The sequence below is a fragment of the Equus quagga genome, chromosome 22 (genome assembly GCF_021613505.1).
Source record: "Equus quagga isolate Etosha38 chromosome 22, UCLA_HA_Equagga_1.0, whole genome shotgun sequence".
Taxonomy (NCBI): domain Eukaryota; kingdom Metazoa; phylum Chordata; class Mammalia; order Perissodactyla; family Equidae; genus Equus; species Equus quagga.
The window spans coordinates 5,945,228-5,970,989 of record NC_060288.1 but is presented as its reverse complement, the minus strand read 5'-3'; the positions used below and the strand labels follow the sequence as shown (position 1 = coordinate 5,970,989).

Genomic DNA, 25,762 nt, shown 5'->3' with positions numbered 1-25,762 from the left:
GATGGATTAAAGTTTGGATTACCCCAATTAAAACTAAAAAACAAAAAGTCACACATTTAATCCTTTTCAGTATGGAAATAAATTAGGCTCCATTTAACAATCTACTGTAAATTTGTCAGGATTTAAACCTTTAGAATAGGAACTATTCCAAATCACACAAGTAGCTGTATTCGAATACATTAAAGAGTTACTGTAGCTTTCCTGAGAGTGACCTGAAGTTCCCACCAAAAAAAACTGGCACCTCAATGAGGTTCTAAGAACTGCATGCCTACTTCATAGATAATTGCACTGTGCTGAACTGGCATTTGGAGACTGTATTGAGCTAGCTACATGAAAGCAACGGGAAAGGATGGAGAGAGAATTTAGAAAAAAAAGAATACACTTAACACGCCCATCACCTATAAGCGCTACGAGAAACACATTCTAAAATACACACATTTCTAATTTTCCAACATCCAAAATACAGTAAGCAGATAATCCATCACAAGCAGATCTTCCTACCCCTTCTCATCCCTACACGCATGCTTTGCCAGGAGCACAGCCCAAGTAAAATAACCCATGCAATTTCCTTGTTTACTTAAAGAATTGCAGAAAACATGCTGACTGCTTCTGAGGCTTCTGAAACAAACGCTTTTCAACGTTTAAAAGACTTTTCATGATCATGTTTGAAATATGAGAGTAGTAATGATTTCTTTGGTTAGCAAAGATCTAGTTTTAACTTTATAAAAAGGGTTAAATTTACACTGCAGTTCATTGGCATGCCTTGTTTGCAATTAGAAGGAAGAGGGAAAAGGGGGGAGGAAAGCAGCAAAACATACAAGATGGAAAACATCACTACCTCGTTTGGTGGTTAGGAATAATTTCAAATGACCCCAAGATGTAAGGGAAGAGTTCAGGAATAGAAAGAAAGGGGGTTAGCAATCTGAACTGGCCCCTTCCAGATTCATACTGATGTCGGAGAGAAGGAATTTATTTACACTGCAGTGCCTGGCAGCAAACATGGCTGCCCCTGCCCCCTTTAAATCTGAATAGTCTTCACTCCCTCACCAAAACCATCAAATTATGGCCATGTCTCTCCCCGTCTTGCTACCATAACACTAACACATCTTCTCCTCCCTCAAAACAGTAAGCCCCACACCTCCCCATTTCACAACAATCACGACACCACAACCACTAGCTTCTCTATTCTTTAGCCTTGAAAGAAAAGGCACAGAATACACACAAATATAGGAACAAAAGGCTTTCCCTTCGTAACACTTTAACAACCCCCTTCCCCTTGTTTTCCTCCCACTCTGTGACGCTTGGTCGAGAGTTCTCATCCTTTTCAACATTCAGTTAATTTCCTTCCCTATCCTAATCCTACGTCTTCCAGTTCCCATTTCCTATCTTCCTATTGCATCCTCTCTCAATCATTTCTCATCCCTTTTCCTAATCCACCTTTTCTTCCACTTCCATTCCCTCCGTTCTCCCTCGATTCCCCATTTCTCCAACAAATTCTATCCTCTTCCCCCAGACTCTTCTAGTTCCCACACTCCACCCCCAAACCTCCCTATTTCTCAGTCCGCTCAGGTCTCTAATCTCCAAACCTAACTCTTCCTCTCTTTCCCTGCCCCTCCCCGGTTCCATCTTTATCCCCGCCCCCATCCCACCTCTACTCCCAATTCCCAGCTCAGCACCACTCCATCTCTTATCCCAATCCTACCTCCCCTGCCCCCCCCCCCCCCCCAATCCCCTCCACACCCCCCATCTTGCCATCTGCTTCTCCTTCTAGACTCCCTTCGAACCCTTTGAGGCCACCCATTTGTCCTCCCATCCTTGCTAGGGTCTCTCTCCCTACCCGGGTCCCATCCCTAGGTCGCCCCCTCCTCGTCGTTCCCTCCTCAGCCCTTCCTTCCAGTACACATAGACACACACACGCACGCACACATTCACTTTACCTTCAGTTTGTTCCATTCTAACCCCCCGGCCGTGTCAGTACGATCACAGGAGAGACACGGAGGCCCGGAGTGGGGCTGGGGTTCGGGCAGCCGCCGGGGCCGCGGGGGGAGGAGACGGAACCAAGCTAGGCCGCATGAAATCCCCGGGCTAGATTTCCCCCGCGCAGGACGCCTCTGCCATGGCGGCCGACACCGAAGAGGGCCACGGCCGGGCCGGGCCGGGCCGGGCGTGGAGCGGAGAGGAGGAAGGCTGCGGGAGGTGGGGTGGGCAGGGGAGGTGGAGGGAATGAGGGGTCGCCGCGGAGCCGCTGCCGCAAGAGGAGCCTGACGCTGGCGGCCGGGCCGGGGCAGCAGGGTCCTCGGGGCTCGACTCGGCCTTCGCACGCCTCTCCGCGGCGACCGTGGACAGTCCCCCTCGGCCTCCGCCTCCGTCCTGGCCGCCGCGCCTGCCGCCGCCCGCTCCCGCCGCCCGCTCCCGCCGCCGCCGCCGCGCACAAAGCCCCCCCACCCGGACTCTTGGAGCGCCGCCGCCGCCGCCGCCAAATCCTCGGCCCCTCATTGGCCGCCGGCCGCGGAGCCTACCGGGAAATGCAGTCCCGGGCTTGGGGCGCAGGGGGCGAAAGGAGGAAGAGGCTAGTCAGCGGGGCGGAGAGGAGAGGCGGGGGCGCGCGGCAGAAATGTGAGCGGCCCGGGAGAGTCTAGACGAGAAGTGAGACCGCAGGCGATAAAGGCAGAGAGACAGGAAGGAGCGATGCGAAGGAGAGTGAAAAACAAACCACGACCAATAGACAGGTTAAAGGTTGGGCCTGAGGTTAAAATTGTGCTCGTGCGTGTTCTTTGATACTTATTAAATAGCAGCACACTTTAAACACCATATGGTAGTCCTCAGAGTCACACTGCTATACAATCCCTGGATGTTAGGCATAACCTACAAACGGGTGCCGCGTGATGATCGGGAGAGAGCACAACTGACGTGCCTCCTTGGCCGTCTTCCGTCCGACAGCTGTCAGAGCAGAGCTCCCCGTCCCACATGGGCTTGCGTCTGGAAACCGTGGCAGCAATGCCAGACTTGAGCCTTGGCGGGCAGTCTCCCTTTCAGCCCTGGATGTGAGTGCCAGATGCCCCCCACCAGATCGCAAGCATTAGAAGGCGGCGGCGGCATCTCAGTCTCTGAGGAAGCGCCGACCTCCCTGGCAGCCGCCGGGCCCCGCACGCCTTCTTCCTGCTCTCACTGCGGGCCCGGAGGCTTATGGGTAACGAGGACGACGTCAGCGCCGACTGCACCCCGGACTCGAGGGACCGGGAGGGCTCGGTGCCCGTCACGTGCTGGGGCCCTCTGCCGCCCGCCGCGAGACCTTCGCATCGAGGAACGGGAGGGCATTGGTCCTAGACAGAGCTCACGCAAGGAGAGGAGGGAGAGGGAATCAAAATTCTCTGCAACCCTCTGGCCCTCCCCATTCTAGGAAATATATGTTAAACAATAGAAGGTCCTAGGTGCTGTAGTCTTGCAGGAGTGTGAAGATTTGGTGATATTTCCAGGGGCCTCGTGATAATGACTTAGAACGTTGCAGCACAGTGACGTGAACGTACAAAGGAAATACAGGCAGGAATCAGATGAGGAAACCAATTCTCTGGTTTCTGTTCTGATATAGTAAAGCCACATCACTACCAGTCGTTATACTCTCCATTGACGTCAGAGTGCTGGATCTATTTGATACTGTCACAAGAAATTCCTGGTATCTTTATCTCTAAATACCACTTAAGAAATTAACAGATTCCTACAGATCAATTATTTTAATGATTACTAATTATATTAGTTTTTAAAAACATAACCCTGTTAATACTAAGGAATATTCAGAATTTTAGCATTCCCATCACTATTACTCATTAACTATTTCTAAACCTATGCTTTGTGTAGTACCAAAAGTTAAAGGAATCAATAAAAGTGTATTTTTGTTTGTTTTAAATGTCTTCTTATAACGCAGACTTTTAAAGGGGGCCACTTGAGCTTATTTCAGTTTGATTCTATCTCCTGGAAACAAAGGTTAAATTGGTCTTTTTTCCCCCTATGATCCTTTCTACCTCCATTCGCCTTTTCCACTTTCCGGTATCCTCCTTGCTTTGTTGATACACTGTTGATTTCACCTGACACCTGGATCTTCCTCTTAAGGAGAAGCTGGTAAATTGTCCCTGGGGATTTTATTTTACTCTGCTTCTACAGCTATGCTGACAAGAGTTTAACGTTAAAATTATGTGAAGTAGATGCATAGCCTCTTCCTGCAAAACATTAGAAAATACATTGTTAACAACATTTGAACTGGAGCATATTTAGGGAAATGGCCACTAAAAATAATAATTTACATTGTTAGCATCAAACATCTTCTGAGGTTCAGAACATGCTTTCTCTTGTCCATGGAAAATGAGCAAACAGTTCATTAAGACAGCAATCTAACACAAATCTCAGGGCCAGAGGAAAAAAATTTTTTTGTTTCTCTTCCAAAGATTATATCCTGAAACTCTTTATATGATAAATCATTTATCTGAAAGTCAAAAAATCGCCAGGCCTGATAATAGGGGAAGCCAGACATTGCTTTGAACAAGTGCATTTCAGTAAGAAAGGTTTTTAACTTCCCTTTTCGGAACAGGATTGCTGACATATGGCCATGGTAGAAAATCTAGCTCATCTTTTAAATACTAGCTTGGAAGGGTTCATCTGGTTTATGAATACTTAATGATTTTCACTGTGCCTGGTTGTAAGTGAATACAATGCATGAATAAGAATATTTCTCGGTATAAAATGTCTTCCAGGGAACTGAGAGGAATATTTTTGCCTCCTTTATGATCTTTTCCAGAAAAGTACCTGTACGTGGTAGTGCAGATTTATACAATTAACGTGGAAATCATACCTACCTAGCCTTTTAGAGCTCAAAATTTACCATTTTACCATCTGGAATTTTCAAGGAAGGAAAGGCAAAGAGACCAAAGCTTTGTAGATTTTGTTAATTCTAGTAAACAGGGAACGTGAAGTGAAATCTTTATGGGGAAAATTGGGCATCAGACATGCACAAAGGGCCCTCTAGTGGCCAAACTGAAACGTTTTGCCCATTTAACATAGTTGATTCATTGGGTTATTAGCTGAAAAATCCTTTGAGGATTAAAAGCAGTTTGCATTTTTTTTAAAAAAACCCTGAAATTTAATGCCGCCATCTTTCATTCTTACAAATGTGCAGCCCAGATGAGTAACGTCTGTGGTCAGCTCATATGTTAAGAGACGTATTCTCCGTGCGAAAGCAATTCCTTGCAATCTAATGTTAAAGTAGAGCCACTAAAAAGTTTATCTTCCTTCCAGAGTCAGATAAAATGGGTGGATAGAGATAAGTAGAGAGCGAGAACATTTCTAGATCTTTCACTTTCCCAAGATGGCTCAGGTGCCCATCCTAGGAACTGAAGTGCCCCAAACCCTGTCACTGCACAGCTACTATAATACACATTTTAAATGCTATTTCCGTTTTCTACACGAACTAACTACTGATCACAAACAATACCTGTTACGAAAACATTTCTAAAGCGAGTTTCTTTAGTGGAATTCAGATTTCCACGGGAAGATTTCACAGCATTCCAGTCTTGGGCCCAGGAGAAGGGAGAGGGATGTTTTCCTTATCATTCCCAACCTTTCCGCCACTCCCTCTCCCCACTGCTCTCGGCCCCCTCCCCTCGCCCCCGGCATTTGCTGAGTTGGAGAGGGTGCGGGAATACATCAAAGTGATGTAATTCCTGACTCCAAGATGGTTACCATAGCGACTATCAGGCACATTACGCTACCGGTAGAGTAAGAGCTTCTTTAATCCGGGTTTCAGTGAAGGGTTTTCGGGGCGGAAGGGGGGTTAGTCCACAACCTACAGAGTGTGGACAGGCAGAAAAACGTCAGTCTTGGGCCCCCCAGCACAGACTCTCCTTAAACCCAACAGAGAGGTCATTTCGCCGGTGGGAAGCAGACCTTGCTGCCTCCTGGGGCTGCCGGGTGAGGAAGGAGGTGGAGCCATAGAGACTTGGCCTCCGGCCTTTCTAGCTTGGGGAGCTGCGGGAGGGGGAAGTCGAGAAGGGAGCGGAGGACTGAGGCAGCCGTTCCGGGGAGCCGCCCGAAGAGGTAGAAGTGGGGGGCCGAGTCCTCCGGCTGTTACTGGGTGGACCGAGCCTGCCTGTTTTCCTCCGGAGTCCGCTCCCTCCGCATCCTGCTCCTCCCATCAGCGCCCCGCTTTCCCGACAGCTTCCAGTTCCCCACCTCGCTCTCCTCGGCCCTGGACCCTGTCCCCCTGCTCGCCCCCCAACTTTGGAGCTCAGCCTCCGTTCCCCCTCCTTCCGTGCTTTGCCTCCTTTCTCTTCTGTACCCCGCACCGTGCTTCTCGTCGTCTACCTTCCGTAAACCCGAATCCCCTAGGAGGTTCCCGTGCCTGCACCACCCCCGCACCCCAAAACAAAGACACCCCCCCAGACCTCACCACTACAAACACAGTCCACCAACACACAACGCCCACCAAAGCCACCGGCTGAGGGAGCCGAGGGCTCGCTTTGCCCCCGAGTCATCCAGTGCCCGAAGCAAAGGTAACCCCGGGCCCCCGGGCGCCGGCGTAGGGCGTGGGCGGTGCGATGGCGCAGGCGGGGCTCACGGCCCGGCCCCGCCCTCCCGCCCGGCAAGGGGCGCCCGCAGCACAGGGCCGGAGACCCCGGGCCGGGGAGCGCGGGCGAACCGCGGGATCGGATCTGGTCTCTCGTCAGCGTGAGGCCACCCGCCCTTGGGCTGGGTTCAGATGTTCCCGAGTGTTATTTGAACTCTCGTTCGGAATGTCAGCTCTCTGGTTGAGGTTTCCGTCCAGGAGGGACCCTGTTACTGCTTTCCCAGCTGCAGGAAAGCAAGGTTGATAGTAAAGCTCCTTGCTGCCCTTGGCTGAAAAGAGCCACAGGTTGAAGAAGGGTTTGGGTAAAGTTTATTGAAAGGTATAAAGCTCAGTTTGGGCTCTTTGAAGAAGCGCTAGCGCGGGAAACCGCTTCACCTCCACTTGAACTGTTAGTAGATACGTGTACATCTTCACTGGTACATATATGAGATTAGTGAGTACTTTCAATCTTTAAAATTTGGGGCAGCTTTGCTAAGTATGGTAAAAAGGTAACTGAAAACAAATCCGGGATATTTAATTTCTACCTGTATTTTTAGGCAACCAGTAAGTGTGTCTTGCTCGGCTTCTTAAATACTTGGCAACCATTCAAGTAGATTGCTAGGTGCTATTGACCAGAAATCAAAATGTCCGTGAAGACCATGTCACCATCATGAGCATCATCATATTAAAGATCATTATTTGTTGGGATCTCAAAGTACCATTCTCAAATTCAGGGCTAAGAAAATATTATTCATGACTGCTGGAAATGAACTTGAGCGAGATTTTACACCTTGAATAGAATATGCGAGTTTTCTACCTTTGCAATAGTTAAAAACATTTAAATCCTGATATCGTTATAATTGATGTGTTCTTAAAATACTAAATTGTTTACTCCTTCTGCTTAGGTGCCTATGTTGACTAGTTGAGACAGATATAAACATGGCCTTCTACAGTTATAATACAGTCTTAGCTATTGCCCGGACAAGGTAAGCCTTGAAATCCGCTCTCACCGATATTTATCTGAACTTTATTCTTTTAGATAACAAAGATGTATGTAAAAGGATAGGCCTAGTATACAGTTAAAGCTTTGCTAGTTATAACTATGTTGGTTTTTTCTAAAATTAATTTATTGTGTGTGTGTGTATGTGAGGAAGATGGTCCCTGAGCTATTGTCCATGCTAATATTCTTCTGCTTTGTATATGGGATGCTGCCACAGCTTGGCTTGAGGAGCGGTGTGTAGGTCTGTGCCTGGGATCCGAACCTGTGAACCCCAGGCCTCCAAGGCAGAGCATGTGAACTTAACTGCTACACTACCAGGCCAGCCCCATTATTTTGGTTTTTAGGAAGCTGATATATTTAAACTTACCCCAAATTTTTACATGCTTTAGTACTCAGGCTGATCTCGTTTTGTGGACAAGTGGGGCAGGTAAGGTGGAAGATGTAATGGTTTTAGAGTGACACCTCTGTAATCGATGAACGTTACATGAGGCCCTTAGATGTAAAAATGTGTAAAATGGCTGGCAAGCAAGCCAGTCCTAGGGTGTATACCTGCCCAAGTAAGATCTGTTATCACTTATTTGTTCTAAAGAATATTCACTGAGAATTTACTATGTGCCGGATACATTGTACAGTTTACCTTTTGGCCTCTCAGAAAGTGTTTTATCCTGGCATGCTTCAAAAAAAGACTGAAAGAATGGAAAAAGCCATCTCTTTGCCAAAAGAAGTCTCTTTGCCAGGAAGCTTTTTTGTCTAGATGGGTCTTATTTTTATTTTCAAACAATGTGGTGGGCTAGTTTAACGGAAGATTGTGAGCTGTTGCAAAACTAGAATGTAGAGACCCTGGCTGGGGTGCCCCACTCTAATTCTTATTGCTGGCATTCTTGAGGAATCTTAGGTGAAGGGCATCTCAGCTATAAATGCCTCTCATTTGAGGGAGTCCGCTGGCACTCATAGACAAGGCAGTACTGTGTGATTGGTTAATCCCCACAGGAACCATGAAGTATTTTGTTCAAACAATATTCCTATTGTCAGTAGAGTAGCTAAAGACACGTGTTCCACCTGTTCTATGATAGGAGATAGAGACAAACTTTCAAACATAACTGCTAGTGGAAAAATGTTTGCTATTAGATTTTTGAATCAACACTAAGAGTTTCTAACTTCTAATATAGCAATTATTCTTGGGAATTAACTTATTAATATTTCTCACAGAGTCTATCATTCAGCCATAAAGCATACTGCTCTTCCACTGGGGTAAAAAGTTATATTTCATTCATTAATGAACATCGTCTCCCTTAAAATACAGGCTTAAAAACTATTGTTTTATTTTAACCAGATAGAATATCTATTTTTGACTTCCGAGTTTGTGATAGTCTGTGCTCCACTCAGAGGATGTTGCTCTTTCTTCCAGATTCCCTGGCCATTTTGTCCATTCTACCAGCTCTGCTTATTCCCCATCATTTGCATTTCTTCACTTGCCAGATTCCCGTTTAAATAAAATGTATATGAAGAACTGCGGAAGCAAAAAATACTCCTACCCTAGTCAGTCAGCCAGTAAAGTGCTTCGCTTACGAACTACAACGATAGAAAAGCTGCATACGTCAACTTGCTGGCTACAACAGTTCCCTGGCAAACCTCAGCTAGAGCAAACCACAAAAAAGCCACGGGTGACAAGCCCTCAGCCCACAAAAGAAACTGGCATGAGGATTGAGGAGGAAAAGCGATCTTATAGACAAAAAATTATGGATGAACTTAAATATTATTACAATGGATTCTACTTGCTTTGGATTGACACCAAAGTTGCTGCCAGAATGGTTTGGAGGCTGTTGCACGGACAGGTGCTGACCAGGAGAGAGAGACGAAGGGTAGGCAAGAATCATATTTGAGACAGAAAATGTACAGCTGAAATGAACTATGTGGGAATCAAGTTTTAAGCTCAACTTAAAATTCATCTTAAAAACCTCAAAGTAGGAATAGTAACTGATGGTGAGAACCAGAGTTTCTTACTTGTCTGCAACTAACTTGCTGTACAACTTTAGGCAAGATTCTTAAACGTTGTGTATATTCGCCTATAGAAAGGTTATAGTTGTGCTTTCTAATCTCTCCAGGGATTTGAGAGGCTTCAGGTTTGATCTGTGCATCCGAAATACAAACTATTGTTCGTATATTAAGTATATGCATTCAAAAAATTTTAATAGCTATCATGTTATTAAATTATGGACCCCTAAGTTAGATGAAAGCTAAGAGATACCAATAATATGTTTTGATTGTCATAGATTTCCTTGAAGATAGCCCATAAGTATTACTTCAGATCTATGGTAAAGAGGAAAACCCGGCCTTGCCATTTTATAACCAGCTGCAAAAAATCTGTCTTGTGTTTTTAACACTTTACGAGCTAAGGCAGGCTCTTTTGGTTTTTGTTTTTGGTACATCCTAAAATAATGAATATTGCATATGCGTTTAATTCTTTAGCTATTGAGAACTTGTGTTGATTTCTTCCGCCTGGTTCCATTTATGGTGTTCATAATTGTACCCTTCATGGAATTCTTATTACCAGTGTTTCTGAAACTCTTCCCAGAGATGTTGCCATCAACTTTTGAAAGTGAATCCAAAAAGGTATGTAGGATTTTTTAACTTTTAAAAAAAATTAATAGACTTTATTTTTTAGAGCAGTTTTTAGGTTTACAGAAAAATTGAGTGGAAAGTACTGAGAGCCCCCAGATACCCCCTCCCCACCATTTCCCCTATCACTAACATCTTGCATTAGTGTGGTACATTTGTTACAATTGAAGAACTAATATCTATACATTATTATTAATTAAAGCTCATACTTTACATTAGGGTTCACTCTTTGCGTTTTATAGTTTTATGGATTTAGACAAATGCGTAATGTCGTGTATCCACCAGCACAGTGTCATACAGAATAGTTTCACTGCCCTAAAAAGCCCTCGTGCTCCACCTGGTTTTTCCCTCCTCACTCCTCCCTGAACTCGTGGCAACCACTGATCTTTTTACTGTCTCTATAGTTTTGCCTTATCCAGAATGTCATATAGTTGGAATCATAGAGTGTGTAGCCTTCTCAAACTGGCTTCTTTCACTTAGAAATATACATTTAAGGTTCCTCCATGTCTTTTCATGGTTCAGTTCCTTCTGTCACTGCATAATATTCCATTGTACGGATGTATCACAGTTTGTTTTCCCATTCAAGGACATCTTGGTTGCTTCCAGTTTCTGGCAGTTATGAATAAAGCTGCTATAAATATTCATGTGCAGGTTTTTGTGTGGACATAAGCTTTCAACTCATTTGGGTAAATACGTAGGAGATCAATTGTGTCTGTTTAGTTTTGTAGGAAATCAATGAACTGTCTTCCGAAGTAGCTGTACCATTTTGCATTCCCATCAACAGTGAATGAGGATTCCTGTTCCTTTACTTCTTCGTCAGCATTTAGTGTTGTCAGGACTTTGAATATTAGCCATTCTAATAGATGTGTGGTAGTACCTCTTTGTTATTTTAATTTGCAGTTCTTTAATGACTGTTGAGCATCTTTTCATATGCTTATTTGCCATCTGTATGTCTTTGGGGAGTTGTCTGTTTAGATCTTTGGCCTACTTTTTAATGGGGTTATTTGTTTTCTTATTGTTGAGATTTAAGAGTTCTTTCTATATTTTGGATACAAGTCATTTAACAGATGTGTGTTTTGCAAATGTTTTCTCCCAGACTGTGGCTTTTCTTTTAATGTCTTAACTGTGTCCTTTGAAGAGCAAATGGTTTTAATTTTAATGAAGTACAACTTATTGATTTTTTCTTTCTTGGATTGTGCTTTTGGTGTTGTATTGAAAAACTCATTGCCAAGTTCATCTAGATTTTCTCCTATGTTTTCTTCTAGGTGTTTTATAGTTTTCAGTTTCACATTTAAGTCTATGATCTGCTTTGAGGTAATTTCTGTAAGAAGTGTAACATCAGTGTCAAGTCATTTTTTGCATGTGGATATCCAGTTTTTCCAGCACCATTTGTTGAAAAAAACTATCCTTTCCCATTGAATTTTAACTTGTTTTTAACCATTACAAAATAAAGAAAACAAAAATCAACTGTTACTGCAGTGACTAGTTGAACAGTAGACATTATTTATTCAGGTGACTAGTTGAACAGTGGGCATTATTTATTCAGCCAAACAGACCCTTTTGTACACGTGTATGAATAGTCCCTGAGAAGAGGGTGTCCTCATATGATGGTCACTCTGAAGGTGACAGACTGGAAAACCAAGGCAGCTGCTTCATTCTCTCCATTCTGTGCCACTCTGCTAGACAGTGGTATGATGGCATGAACACATCGTTATGAGAGGGCAGCTTTTAAAGCAGACTGGGAAATGTTTCAGAGAAGATGTAACTTTGGGGAACTGAGGCTTAAAGAGTGGTAGGATTTTACCACAGTGTTTGAAAGGCCTTCTGGATAGGAAGATGAGCACTTGAAATGGCTTAACAGTGTAAAGGAGTATGACATAATCAGAGACCACGGATTGGTTCTTTGTAGTTGGAATATAAGGGGATCAATGGTAGATGATGAGACAGAAGTGCTGTGTTGGGGTCAGCCTGGAAAACATCCACCACCCTAAGGAATTTAGACTTTAGCTTGGACAGTGGTAAATAATGGAAGGTAAATTTAAGCAGGGGGTAGGTAACACAATTAGATCCGTGTTTTTGAAAAACAATTTTGCTGGGAGGAAGGATTGAAGAGGGCAGGGCCAAGGAAGGGAAATCAGCTGGAAAGCTATTGCAATAGCATGCGAGAGAGATGACGAAGCCTAAATTATGAAAGTGGCATTAGAAATAAAAACTTGAAGATAGATTTGAGATACTTTTAAGGGGTAGAATCAAACTGCAAAATTTAACTGCCTGGCAGTGGTTTAATTTACTTAACATTTAAAGTAATCAGGATCTAGAAATAAATACCATGGGTTTCTAAGGAAAGTGTTAGTGAATACAGGAAGATGGGGGAGTAGAGGAAGTGATTTATCCAAATATTCCTCTTTCCTCAACACTACTCATTCCCTGAATGTACATATATACACATTATGGCCACAGTTTTAGAAAATACTTTCTTGTTTGCTTTGTTCCATGAAAAGACAGAGAGAGAAAGCAAGCAAGCATGCTAGCTTTCTGTTTACATCGGATCACAGTACCATGCATTTCTCTTTCATAGTACTTATCCATTATGCTTTTACATTAATTTGTGGAATTACTGGATTATCATTAGTCACTAATGTTTGTCTCTCACATTAAACTAGAAGTTCCACAAGGGCGGGAATTCATATCTACTTTTGCTCATTTCATCCCCAGCATCTGGCACATGGTAGATGTTCAGTGAATGGATGGATGGATGGATATGGATGAATGTAATGGATGACCAAATGGGTTCTAATGATAGTGTTGCCATCGTGTGATTTTTTTGGCTGAGTCTTTTAAGATATTTCTAAGAAATCAATAATTGCTATGATTGGCTGATTATTAAAATCTCTTGGGCAACTTGAAAAAAAATACATGTATATATATTTTCCTGTTTCTTTCTACCCCCCCTGAGTCCTGACTGTAGTTATTTTGAAAATGCTTCCTCATTGTATTTCTAATGATGAACAAGGATTTAGACGTAGTGGTCAACATCGTGTCTTAAGAGTATACATTTAATTCTCTTCTCTGTATTGCTTTGTTCATATCTGTTATAGCAATTAACTCATTGATTGTATTGTAATAAACTGTGTCTGTTTTGCATTACTTAAACTGTAAGCTGCTTTAACATAGAGTTAATTTCCAGTTTTCTTTGTTTGTGGCCCAAGCAAAATCCAGGGCTCTTAGACCAAGAGTTGGCTCAACTAGCAGCCTAGCTGGTTTGCACCAGGTTAAGAGATGAGTATCTCATTCTAAAGATTTTTTATTTTTCCTTTTTCTCCCCAAAGCCCCCCAGTACATAGTTATATATTCTTTGTTGTGGGTCCTTCTAGTTGTGGCACGTGGGACTCTGCCTCAGCATCGTCTGGTGAGCAGTGCCATGTCCGCACCCAGGATTTGAACCAACGAAACACTGGGCCGCCTGCAGTGGAGTGCGCGAACTTAACCACTCGGCCACAGGGCTAGCCCCTATCTCATTCTAAATAATGACAGAGCCTCCCATTGAGGGGACATTTTGGATCTATCAAATATTTGTAATCATTGTATTAGAAATAACAGGTAAGCTTAAGGAGGCAAGTTGCAAGTAGAGGCTACTTTTTATTTGCTCTGGTTCTAACAAAACCCCTTCAATTAGGTCTGAAAATAATACATGAAATAGGGATGAGCAATAACAAGGTGACAGTTATTTTTCTCTCACATTTATCTACCAAATTGTCATCATGAAGGATTGATTAACTTTGTCCTCTTCTATTATTAAGGAAGAAAAACAGAGGAAGAAAATGGCTGCAAAGTTGGAACTAGCAAAATTTCTTCAAGAAACAATTACAGAAATGGCAAGAAGGAACAGGGCCAAGTTAGGAGATGCCTCCACACAGTTCTCGTTCTACGTCAAACAGGTGTCAAGTCTTTTAGGTGATACCAGACAACTGCTGGGCTGGCAGTTATATGAAAAATGCATGTCATTGTGGATCTTCCAAATTGTTCACAACCTCTGAATTTGCAAATATCTAAGTTATATACATATAATTGTAGTAGTTAGCAGAAAAACCTATCAATGCAATCAATGTGTTGAAGATGTTGATAACTTCCTGGAAAGAACAGTAGAGTTAGAGTAAAAGGTTTGAACCACTCCTGATTGTTCAGTTGATTTAGCCTGACTTCAGACATTTCTTTACTTCTCTTTGTACCACAGGGCCCATTTCCAGACATAAGATAGAATCCATGAAGGCACTGACATGTCTTTCAAATAGTCTTACTGGGAAGGTTAAATTAAGTAGGAAACAGATTTTAATGCCTCTTCATCCTGCTGTTTAGGTCCAGACAGGACACAAGCCCAGCACAAAGGAGATAGTTCGCTTTTCCAAACTATTTGAGGATCAGCTAACCCTGGAGCACCTGGATCGACCTCAGCTGGTTGCCCTTTGCAAACTGCTAGAATTGCAGTCCTTTGGAACCAACAATTTACTCCGCTTTCAGCTCCTGATGAAACTGAAGTCTATAAAAGCAGATGATGAAGTAAGAGCTTCGCTATAGCTGTAGGGAATTAGCAAGTGCTGGGAGATATCTTAGGGTGGCGCTGTAATGAAATGCAGTATCTTCTGGTGGGTCTGCTCATGGACTGATTCTGGCAAAATGAGTGGTTTAAACAACCATTACCATGACAACCTGAACCTTGATCACTCGTTTTAGGAGCTATTTCTTGTACTCTGACCCATTTTCTTGAGAAGGTCATCACAAGCAGTTAGTAATTTGGATGTCTTAGCAGGGACTAATCTAAAGCACTTAGGACCTGCTGGGAAGGAACAGCAGCCCAGTAGATTCCTGAGTCTTCCACTGCCAAGGACAGTGCCCTACCCCCACACCTCTGCTCCCCTCCTGCGGAGCTGGTGCCAGAATAAATATTCTGCTGGGTGAGTTGGCCTGGTAAGAAGGGGTGGCAAAGCATAAAGCAGAGCCTAGACATCTTATGGAAGAGGGGCACCGTTGGACTATAACTACTAATTAGACTCCTTAAAAAGTGGAAAGAATGTTTCTTGAATCTGAATCAGCTGCTCTAAAGCATTCTGCCTGAGGGAGCAGGATTCCCAGAACTGAGAAAGCATGATCCCATTGGCCCCCTTTAGATTTCAGTTGTTGCTTTCAGAACTTTGGAATAAACAATACTGGTCCCAGAAGTACCATTGTGTTGGGTCACACCAAGCAGAAACTCTGTTAAGTTATTTATTGAGGGATTTTTGTGGACCAGGGAGTTAGGGCTATCCCTGGGGTAGTGGCAGGGGGAGAGTGGGGGAAGAACACTATTGGGACATGCTACAAATGGTACGTTGAAAGCTTTTCAAGTGAAATATTTTTCGAAGGACTCCTAAAGCTACCACAAAAGGGAAGAGGAGTAGAGATGTCACACCAGGAGAAATGCAAATCAAGAGGGGAAATAAGTACTTTGGTAACAGAATGTTGGGGAGGAGTTATCTAAATATCTCTGATATTAATACCTGTTGGCAGGATTCCCTTCATCTCAACTGCTACAGCTTCCCAAGTCACCTTGTTCTTTTAGGCTCCTGACCTTTGCAGCAGCCAGTGCAGGGGACAAAGTGTGAAGGCATCAGGTTCTGTGTTTCCTCTGATTTGTTGGAATGTACAGATTAGGTAAAATTGGAACCAAAAGATCCAATACCATTCCTTTCATTTCTTCCAGATAATTGCCAAAGAAGGAGTGAGTGCTTTGAGTGTGTCAGAACTACAAGCTGCCTGTAGGGCCCGAGGGATGAGGTCACTGGGTCTCACTGAGGAACAGCTGAGACAACAGCTCACAGAGGCAAGTAGCAGCTGTCCTGGGCTGTTTTCACTAGAACTCTCTCCCCAGAATTTGCAGACCTCATTTTGTGATTTCTACTTTGCAAGTGAACCATCTTACTGAAGTTGCCTTGTTTAATTGAGCAGTGGGATGCTGAAGAAACTAGATTTATTTCTGACTGAGACAGGGTACTGTATTAGTTTTCTATTGTTGCGTAACAAGCTACCACAAACTTAGTGGCTTAAAACAACCCCATTTATTAGCTCATGGTTCTGTAAGTCAGAAGTGCAGGCTGTGTTCCTTTCTGAAAGCTGTGGGGAAGACTCCATTTCCAAGCTCTTTCAGTTGGTTGGCTGAATTTAGTTCCTTGCAGCTGTAGGACTGAGGTCCTTGTTTCCTCACTGGCTGTCAGCCCCAGGCTACTCTCAGCCCTGGAGGCCACCTGCAACTGCAAACCCCACGTGCTTCAAATATCTCAGACTTCCCCTGTTTTTGACCTCCAGCTCCAGATGTAAAGGTCTCATGTGATCAGGCAAGACTCACTGGGATAATCTTCCTATCTTAAGGTCAGCCTGACTTGGAACCTTCGTTATATCTGCAAAATCCCTTCATAGCGGTGCCTAGATTAGTGTTTGAATAACTGGGAGAAGGTATGAGTACACGAGGGACCGGGAATCTTGGGGCCACCTCAGGACTTTGCCTACTCCAGGTATTGCAAGGGCCTGGGCAGAGTCTAATACGAGGCCTGTCCTCTGTGTGAATCCATCTGGAGGTCAAAACCTTGCCTGTGGCTCACCTGGGACTGCTTTCCCAATTAGTGCCCCAAACCAATGTTAAGTATTAGCTTTGGGAACAGACGTTTAATATTTTCCCTTAGATAACATATTTTAATTACGAGTGTCAATGCTTTAAAACAAAGGAGTAACTCCTATTAAAATTCTCATTCCTGTAACTGTAAAAAGTGCCATAAAGGGTACACAGATCACTTTGGGATAGGAGGCATTGTTGTGACTTTGAAACCATGTCAGGTAGCTATTTCCTCTTACATATTGGACCTGTTTTGGTTGGAAGATGAACATATTGTAGAGAGAGGTACTTAAAATCATTTATTTTTTGAACATTTACAGTATTAAGTGGATTCATACTGTCAAATTGCTTTCTTGAAAGGGTGTGTCATTTTACAGTCTCCCTACAAGGGGGTGAGGATGCTAATCCAACCATATGATATTCAGCACTATATATTATTATTTTAAAAAAACCTGTGTTTGGATACAGGCAGATATTTCATAGACAGGAAAATCTAAAAACGGTAAACATATGAAACGTCTTAACTTCGTAATAAGATAAATTAAAACTTTGAGATACTGCATTCACCTATTATGTTGGCAAAGATCAGAGTTGGATAACACACCCTGTTGGTGAGTGTATTGGGAGAGGAGCGCTCATGCATTGCTGGTAGAAACCTCCATGGAGAGTAGTTTGGCAATATCTTGCAAAATTTAAAAATGCATGTACTCTTTGACCTAGCAACTTCACTTCTAGGAATTTATCCCATGTTCTTGCACATGTGCAAAATGATACAGATTATCCTTTGCAGCACCATTTATAATGGCAAAAGATTGGAAACAGCCTAATGTTCATTTATAGGAGAATAATCAAATAAATTATGGCATTTCCATGCAATGGAATCCTTTACAGATGTTCAAAGAGGAGGCAGGCAGCTCTACATCTACTGAAATGAATCAATCTCAAGATATTTCAGTGAAAATAAGCAAAGGACAAAACAGTGTGTATATGTCACCCTTTGTGTAAAGATAAATAACATATATTTGTATATGCAAAGATATCTCTGGAAGATTATATAAGGAAGTGGTACCAGTGGTTGCTTCTAGGGAGGGAAACAGGGTAGCTAGACATTTTTATTGATTACATTTTACCTTTTGAATTTTGTCTCTTGTGCATGTATCATTGATCTAAAAATATTTTTTTTAAAAGCTTGGCCAATTTGGTACTTGAAAACTTACATCTCATTCCCATTTTCGTGTTTATTTCTTTGGTTGTGAATGAGGCTGATTTATACTTTCACATTATCTACTTTTTTTCTAAGATACTTAGTGACTGTGATCCACAATTGGTTTGAGAGTTTAGTGGACCTCTCCCCCTCTCTGACTCTCAGAGTGATCCTCCTGGAGTGAGGGAGCTTGCAAGGTTCAACCACTGGCGCAGAAGCCAGGTGGCTGGTGGTCCTCTCTTTGTTCTGCCGTTAGTTATCAGCATGTACCTGGGAAGCAGGAGCTATCATGGGTCACTTCGAGTTCTGACATTCTGTGATTCGATCATGTTTTATTCCTCTCCCTTTCTCCAGTGGCAGGACCTCCACCTGAAGGAGAATGTCCCTCCTTCTCTTTTGCTCCTGTCACGAACCTTCTACCTGATAGATGTGAAGCCGAAGCCAATTGAGATACCACTAAGTGGGGAGGTGAGTAACTGGGTTCGTGGAGAATCTGGATTTCTGACAAAACTGGGCTCTCCCCAGAATGTCTTATTTCCTCTTACAGTCAGAGTAGGTGTTTCTTTTGGAATTTGGCCCAATTGGCTTTAAAATCTTTTTTAAAGTCCTAAAAAAAAAAAAATCTGTCACTTAAACTGCCTCTAGCTATAGGGTTATTCATGCCTTTAATCCCAGCTCAATTTAGTTTTAGTAATAGGAGTCCAGTTTATTCTTTCTCCTTAACTGTCTAGTCTTCATTAGCAGACTTTTTTTTCACCTCTTTCTCCTTCGAGACTGTTCTTTCACATCTGTTTCATTTATCTAGATTCCTATTAGCTTTTAAGCAGCGAATGTCTAATCTAGAATGCCTAATCTTTTTGTCATCCTTCGACTCCTTAATCATTTTTTGTTGCCTTTGACTCAGCACCTTTTTTCCTCCTGGTATTTTACTGAAGAACCCAGGATTGGCCCAAGCGCTAGAGCATTGCTCCGGCTCCATCAGAAAGGGCCTCTCAGTTCGCTGCTTTGTGACCTCATGTCTAACTCAGAACCTGCATGGGTGAGAAAGGAAAGAGCGTTGGAGAAGATGCTGCACATGTGGTTTAGTAGATTAGACTAAATGCTCTGGAGTGAGGACCAGTCATTTTTAATCTCAGTTATGCTAGTGACTCCTTGTACAAGCCAAAGAAAATTGTGTCAAGTCCCGCACGAAAAATGTACTTCAGGAAATACCATCTTGCTTTCTCTTTCCATATTTCCAGAGACTAATCTGGATTTGGGCTTTGTCCAGGAAGGAATCTGAGGAGACTAGGAGCAGTTTTGCAGAACAGACCCTGTCTTAAAAGGCAGGCTGCTGGGTTCTTACTCTATCTTTGGTCTTTAAGACAGACCAAAGTTATTTGTCATTCTTAGAAGCAAGGAAATCTTGGAATAGCACAATGTTTCAGAGCTAAATTCGGGTTCTCAGGATTATTCTATATCCAGATGTTACTTTCTGGAATGTTTGAGAAAGACCTAGGAATCACGGACAAAGTGACGAGCTCCTAAGCATTTTATTGGTTGTTTTTTTAATCCACGTTAACTTCCATTCTCCATATATACAAAATAAAAACAAGTAGCATGCTAGGTTCTGTAAAAAAATTTAGACATCAAATTAAATATACTATAATTTTGGATTTTTGTAGCCCTTTTCCCTCCAAAGTACACGAAGAAATTACTTATTTTCAAAGAGCAGTGATATATTTGTTTTTTGAATCTAATTAATATGAATCTTTTTTTTTTCTTTTTGGTGAGGAAGAGTTGCCCTGAGCTACCATCCATTGCCAGTCTTCCTCCTTTTTTTTTCTCGAGGAAGATTGTCACTGAGCTAACATCTGTGCCAGTCTTCCTCTATTTTGTACGTGGGATGCCTCTACAGCATAGCTGATGAGTGGAGTACGTCCCTGCCCAGGATCCGAACCCAGGAACCTGGGCCGCCAAAGTGGAGTGTACAACTTTAACCACTCGGCCGCAGGACCGGCCCCTAATTAATAGAATTCTTCCAGACAGGTTAGCTAACTATTCTAAAATACCACTCCCTCCCTCCATTTTCCTCGTGTTGCAGGAGCTTTTATTAAGCAGCACCTACCGTTTTAAAAAAGTCAGGCAAATATACTTATCATCAGACACCAAAAGTGATAAAGATGTCAATTTTGACTAAATTATATCAATGCTATTAGAAACTGATGAGTAATTGAAACCTGGCAACTTTTTTTTTTTTTTTTTTGAGACAGAGCAGGATCAGCATTGGCAAATCAGTACTTTGTTAATGACAGGATTTTGAATACGAGAATCTAATTAGAGTGCAGTTTTTGTATAAAAGGTGCTCAGAACTCAAAGGTAAATGATACAAAGTTGCTATTTCAGGGACATACCTCATCTACTACTCACGAAGGGTGTAGCCAGAGGAAGTTAGGGACTTAGTGGAAAGTAAGTTGTGCTAAAAAGCATTGACTACTGTGGAAGTGCTTGAGTTTCAGGAAGAGCAGAAAGCTCATTTATACAAGACCTCTCTCTCCCTAGGCTCCAAAGATGAGTGTTCCTGTGGAATCACCTGCTTCGCCTGAATCTAAAGAGAATGTGGTAGACTTAGCACCTCAACTGAAGGGAACTAAGGTTAGACAATCACTTTCATTTGGTTAATTAGGTTAAAAAATGAAAATAACAATGAGTTAATTTTTCTATTTTTAACTCCCTTAATGAAACTGAATTTCAATATAATGCTGTTCTTTCGTAAGGAATCTTTATTGTACTATTTGATCTGCTTCTAAGAAACTTCGGTATTTGTCTATGTGTAATTAGCTTCCAGATTTTCCCTCTTGAATCCTGTGCCAGAACATGAAGTAGTTGTTATGAGTTCCTGGTAGTCATGCTAGTGTGACTATAGATCTAATACACATTTTATTTTAAATCAGTAACACAACTCTCAGTTCTGATGTTTAAGGATGAAGAAGTTATAAAACTACCACCAGTTACATCATCACCCATCACACCATCAACACCTGTTTCATTACCTAAAGGATCCATCACTTCTGCTAAAGAAGCTGTAAGTATCTAAAAAGAGAAAACCCTTTCCCTCTAGTTATCTTTAAGGGCAGTAAGAATCTAGAGTTGTAACTATTGCAAAACACTGCACAGTTCTTCCTGTCATCCAAACAGGAAGTTGTAGGCTGAACCTTAGTCATCTTATAACCACTACATTTTTTAAACTCAATTATCCAAAAGCGAAAAAAAAATTATCAACCAATGCAACCGTGGATCAGACCTAAACATGTTAAGTCTAGAAGCTAATTACAATATAGGCAGATTCTTATTTTCTTTTGCACCAGATGGAAATAGTTCCCATATGTTGTGTATTTCACACAGGCTTCTGATGTCAGGAAATACTAGCAGGAAAGCAATTTAAATCTTAAGAAAAATGCATGTAAATAAGAAATTACTTATCTATCCACTTTTTCCATTTGGGTGAAGGAATTTGGGGCAAGAACAGAGAGCACAACACAAGTAAACAGTAGGGGTCATGGGAGAGCTGAACTATGGGTTGGCTCTTCTGGCTCCCAAGGACCAAAGAAGAAACCTGTGAACATGCAGATGGGGTAACCAGCCGGGGGCCTTATTTGTGTGTCTTCTTTATTTTTATTACCAACATAAATTATAAACTGAGACTTGACTTTGTAGAATGTCATTATTTTGATTAAGAAAACAAAAGAGGGTCTCCTGAAGAACTTACACATCTAATTGTGACCAGTGCCTAAAGTCTTTATATTTTCTACCTAGACACTCCAGGCCAAATCACAAAAGACAACCCAGAACAGCCAGGCTAGTTCAAAAGGAGCATAAGGACTACTGGAGGATGAAGCTCACTCTCTCCGGCTTCCTGCCCTCAGCAGTGGCATCCGTGAAAGACCTCCCAGCTAAGACTGTCTGTGTCTGGTTTGAGATAGAGGATCAGCCATTTAGTCCTTGAGGAGTCTTTTGAGGCCTCGCAGCCATTCCAGATGATGTCAGCAGTGAGACCAAGTTCAGACCACTTAGGAAAATATAATTGCAAAGTCCATTTCCTCTGTACCATTATGTCATCCCGCCAAAGTTTGTGTAAAGCCCACCCCCATGCTGTTTTTAAACAGCTCCATATTTGTGTGCATGTCCTTTAAAAGAGGAAATTTTTTGCATAATGGAACCAGCTTGGCACCTTAGCTACCTATGCCTCCTGTAGCTTGGTAACCCAAGTAAGAACTTGGAAACTCCAAAAACCATTGTAATAGCACCTACCCAACTTTTTCAGAGTGATCCATCAGTAAGAATAGCACCCTGGAAACAGAGTACCTTATGAGATGGAATGGATATAATCCCCGGCAAGGTCTTTCTGGTAAAAAGAAGAAAAAGCTTCTTGGAGGAGAAAACGGGGAGTTAACCAGACTGGCAATCGAAAGGGTTTGGCTGCTGCTTGGCTGTTGTGAGACATCCCCCTCTTGGGCCTGCAGAGGCTGCAGGAATCTGGGAGGCTGCCACTATTCTAGCACACATGGCTTTCATTAGCCACCATTTTGCTAGGAAACATAATTAAGGGTTTAAGACTTAACCATTTGTTTGTGCTGGGTGTGTTTTTTTCTGGTCTGTTTGTCTTTCACAAACAAGACTATTTGTTAGTCACAGGGGTTGTTAAAGTCTGGTATAATCCCTATGCTATCCAGTAACAAGTATTATGTTCAGATATTTATGCTCAGTGTTTTCAGTATTGTCAATACTGAAAAAACATAATAAATCGATTGCCATGCACCTGACCAACAGCTTTTTTTCCTTGGGGAGCGCTTAGAAGGGAAAAGGTATTTCAGCCTGCGGGTGACAAAATTAGATTTCTTTACTTGCTGGGAAATTGAAAGCAGTTAGATGGGAGTCAATTAAACCAAGTGAAACTCAAATCTCCCTGTCTGGGGTCACCTAAATGAGGAATGCCATCAGCACTTCACAGCAAGGATGTGCACTTTAAAACGCTTCCTAACTCTCCTCTCCACCAGAGGACAAGCCTCACCATGTCTTGTTAAAGAATTCCAGTTCCTCGAGAATGATGAATCCCTACTATGCAGCATTCCATGGATCTCGCCATTGGCCTAGCAAGGTGATTCACAATAAATTCTCCCATTTTTAAAATGATGGGTGTTTATTTTAATGAGTTCACATTTCAGATGTTGAATGTGGGAAAGAGATTAGTTAGTTAGCTTGCTCAATCCTGTTTGAGCTCAATGATTCATATGAGCTGTTGGGCTGCTCTACAGTTCTTTCTGGCACTGCCCTTGAGCAGAGTGAGAATGGTCAGGTCAAGGAGCCTTGGTCGCTTTTGGCCCCAGCTGGCCTTCACCCCTTTTTGCTTCATTAATAGGTATCTAATACACTTGATACACCTCTCTTCCCATTCTTATGATACTAACTCAGAGAAGCCAAGGTTGTTTCTTTGTTCTTATCACTTAGAGCCTTGGCTGTTGGGTTTCATGGTTGTCAGATGTAGCCCTGTGCTGAAACAGAGCTAGTGGTCTTCTGGTAAATTATTAACAATCAACTCGGTGGGAGTGGGGTGGCCGATTTGTAGCATTTACAGATTCTAGTGATGTAAATACTCCCACATGGCTGATTTCAAGCTACCAACAGGAGATCACTTAACAACACAGAGTTGGGAAGAGATGTACACAATCAGCTCAAGAGCCAGCTCCAGCAGGCCACTGACCCGAGCCTTCCTGGAGTAACAAGAGAATTTGTGTTTATTAAATGTATCACTTCTATGCGCCAATACGAACATCTGGGAGGCAGTGCAGTATAAACGATCCTGACTATCGTTAGGTGCCAACCTAGAGAGAACTTGTTCCAGACTGAGTCTTCCTGAACATCTGGGTTCTTGCTGACCTTCCCTCTCCCTGGCTCTTATCAGCTGAGGGAGTGGGTCTATGCCAGGTTGCTACAAAGCTTTCTCCTTTCCCTGCTCTCTGCTCTTCCCTACAGATGCATCAACCTTAGCTGTGCCAGTTGCTAATAATCTCATTGAATATAATTTTAGGCATTTTCTAAAACCCAACCTCAGTGGGGATGTCAGACTCGGCCTGTATCTTAGACATTGAGGATCCTGCTACAGCACAGAGGTGTTGGTGGCACTTGACATCTGTGGACCTGCACTTGTGCCATGTCTAATTCTGTACTTCAGTCATTACAAGTCATATTGGTGGTATTGAATAAATGCTCTGTGATGCTAAAACCGAGGCTAAAGATTTGAGTCACCACCAGTACACACCTGTAGGTAAGGTCAGACTAATGGGGCTGTTAAGGTAGATTGGCACATTACCAAGTGTTGACTGAGACTTTGACCTGCTGGCTCCTCCCAGTGGTGGTTGATAAACACAGCGACTTCACTGTCATTGAGATGGATTTCTTGCTTCATCTGAGGTTCAATCTTACTTACCTGAGATCAATATATTACATTAGCTGTGCCAAGGGAGTGATGGTCCCCAGCCTATGCCAATTAGAAAAGGCAGAAAGACAGTATTGATTAATGCTATGGTGATCCCAGGCCCCAATCTTTTAACCCTCAGGAAACCAGACAGATCCAGTGCCTTGACAGCATGACGTCTTCATTAGATAAACTGGATTCTTTTCCTCAGGAGACCCAGTCTGGTCATTGAAGTAAAATGCCCATTTCATTTTCTCTCAGGTCAATTTCACTATCTTTTATTTGACAGCCAGCTCAGTCTCTGGGGAAATTCGTGGATGATTTGAGTACTAACAGCAAGGACATCACTGTTATAATAATAGTGCCTTCTATTTCTCCAGCACCTCTTCTGAAGGCCTATAAAGCCCGTTACAGATCCTCTCTCCATTCAGACAACACTGCTTCAAGGGCAGGCCAAGGCAGAAATTATCATCACGATTTTATAAGGAAAGACACCACTATAAGGTCTCAGAGCAAATGGTTTTAAGAGCTAAAATTCATTACCTGGCTCTGTTGACCAAATCATGCCTTCTTTAAACATAAACACAAACTGTAATATGTTGACAGTTGCATATTTACAGAGAGACACAAGGATAAGTGAGAACTTTACAATAGTGGCCAACACCGCAGCGGCCAAAAATAGCTAGCTCAGAAAGGAAACTTAAAGCAGCAATCCCATCTTCCCTACAGAAATGAAAGCACATTGAACTTTCTTTTGTATTCGAAAATAACCCAGCAGAAACTAAGCTTTCGGTACGGAGGACAAGTCCTGGTCGCCTGAGCACTTAAGGTTCTGAGGAGCCAGGACCCGCCTGGTGAGCACAGTGATAACCAGCAGGTGGCAGAGGAAGTAACTTTCCAAGCAGCAGAAAAACAAACATTCAGAGAATTTTTTTCCCTTTCCTGAGGGACAGGGTGGAAGAACTCTAGGAGGCCAAGATCTGTGATGGTCCCAACACATGCAGTCTGGTCACACGGATAAAGAAAGAATGGCGTGGGGAGGATCAGAGTAGGTTGGGAAACATGAAGGGACCTGAATGTGAACGGAGTCTGAGGTGACAAGTTTCCCTCATGTGGAAGCACAGGCAAAACCACCCACACAGAGGGGGTAGGCGCATATCTGGGTTTGAGTTTGTAGAAAACTCCTTAGCTTTCCTCTTAATCACTAACTCTACCCCTTGGCTATTCCGAGGTAGGCCTCCAGCTCCCCC

General features: G+C 42.8%; 2 protein-coding genes across 10 annotated transcripts in view; one reads left to right on the top strand and one right to left on the bottom strand.

Annotated features, from left to right (window-relative positions):
* The window catches only part of NSD3 (nuclear receptor binding SET domain protein 3), a 103,257-nt gene extending 100,155 nt beyond the window's left edge, over positions 1 to 3,102 (bottom strand). For 5 of the 6 annotated variants that reach the window (XM_046648548.1, XM_046648547.1, XM_046648551.1 and 2 more), the window contains exon 1: positions 1,938 to 2,461. The gene's annotated coding sequence lies outside the window, so the exon portion shown is untranslated. Of the gene's footprint in view, positions 1 to 1,937; positions 2,462 to 2,869 lie in introns of those variants that run through there. The other variant, XM_046648550.1, reaches the window with a different exon arrangement.
* A 2,911-nt stretch (positions 3,103 to 6,013) lies between these two features.
* Positions 6,014 to 25,726, top strand: LETM2 (leucine zipper and EF-hand containing transmembrane protein 2). 4 transcript variants are annotated; one of them, XM_046648735.1, is made up of 11 exons: positions 6,014 to 6,539; positions 7,498 to 7,578; positions 9,001 to 9,454; positions 10,062 to 10,205; positions 14,012 to 14,149; positions 14,568 to 14,768; positions 15,949 to 16,068; positions 18,413 to 18,526; positions 20,600 to 20,692; positions 21,021 to 21,122; positions 21,854 to 25,726. In XM_046648735.1, the coding sequence occupies exons 2-11, from the start codon at positions 7,532 to 7,534 to the stop codon at positions 21,914 to 21,916; spliced, it is 1,476 nt and encodes a 491-aa protein (XP_046504691.1). In that variant the 5' UTR covers positions 6,014 to 6,539; positions 7,498 to 7,531; the 3' UTR covers positions 21,917 to 25,726. The 4 variants fall into 4 exon arrangements, with proteins under 4 accessions (XP_046504691.1, XP_046504694.1, XP_046504693.1 ...); XM_046648736.1 differs by having other exon boundaries at positions 6,016 to 6,084; XM_046648738.1 differs by lacking the exon at positions 15,949 to 16,068.
* The last annotated feature ends 36 nt before the right edge of the window (positions 25,727 to 25,762 follow it).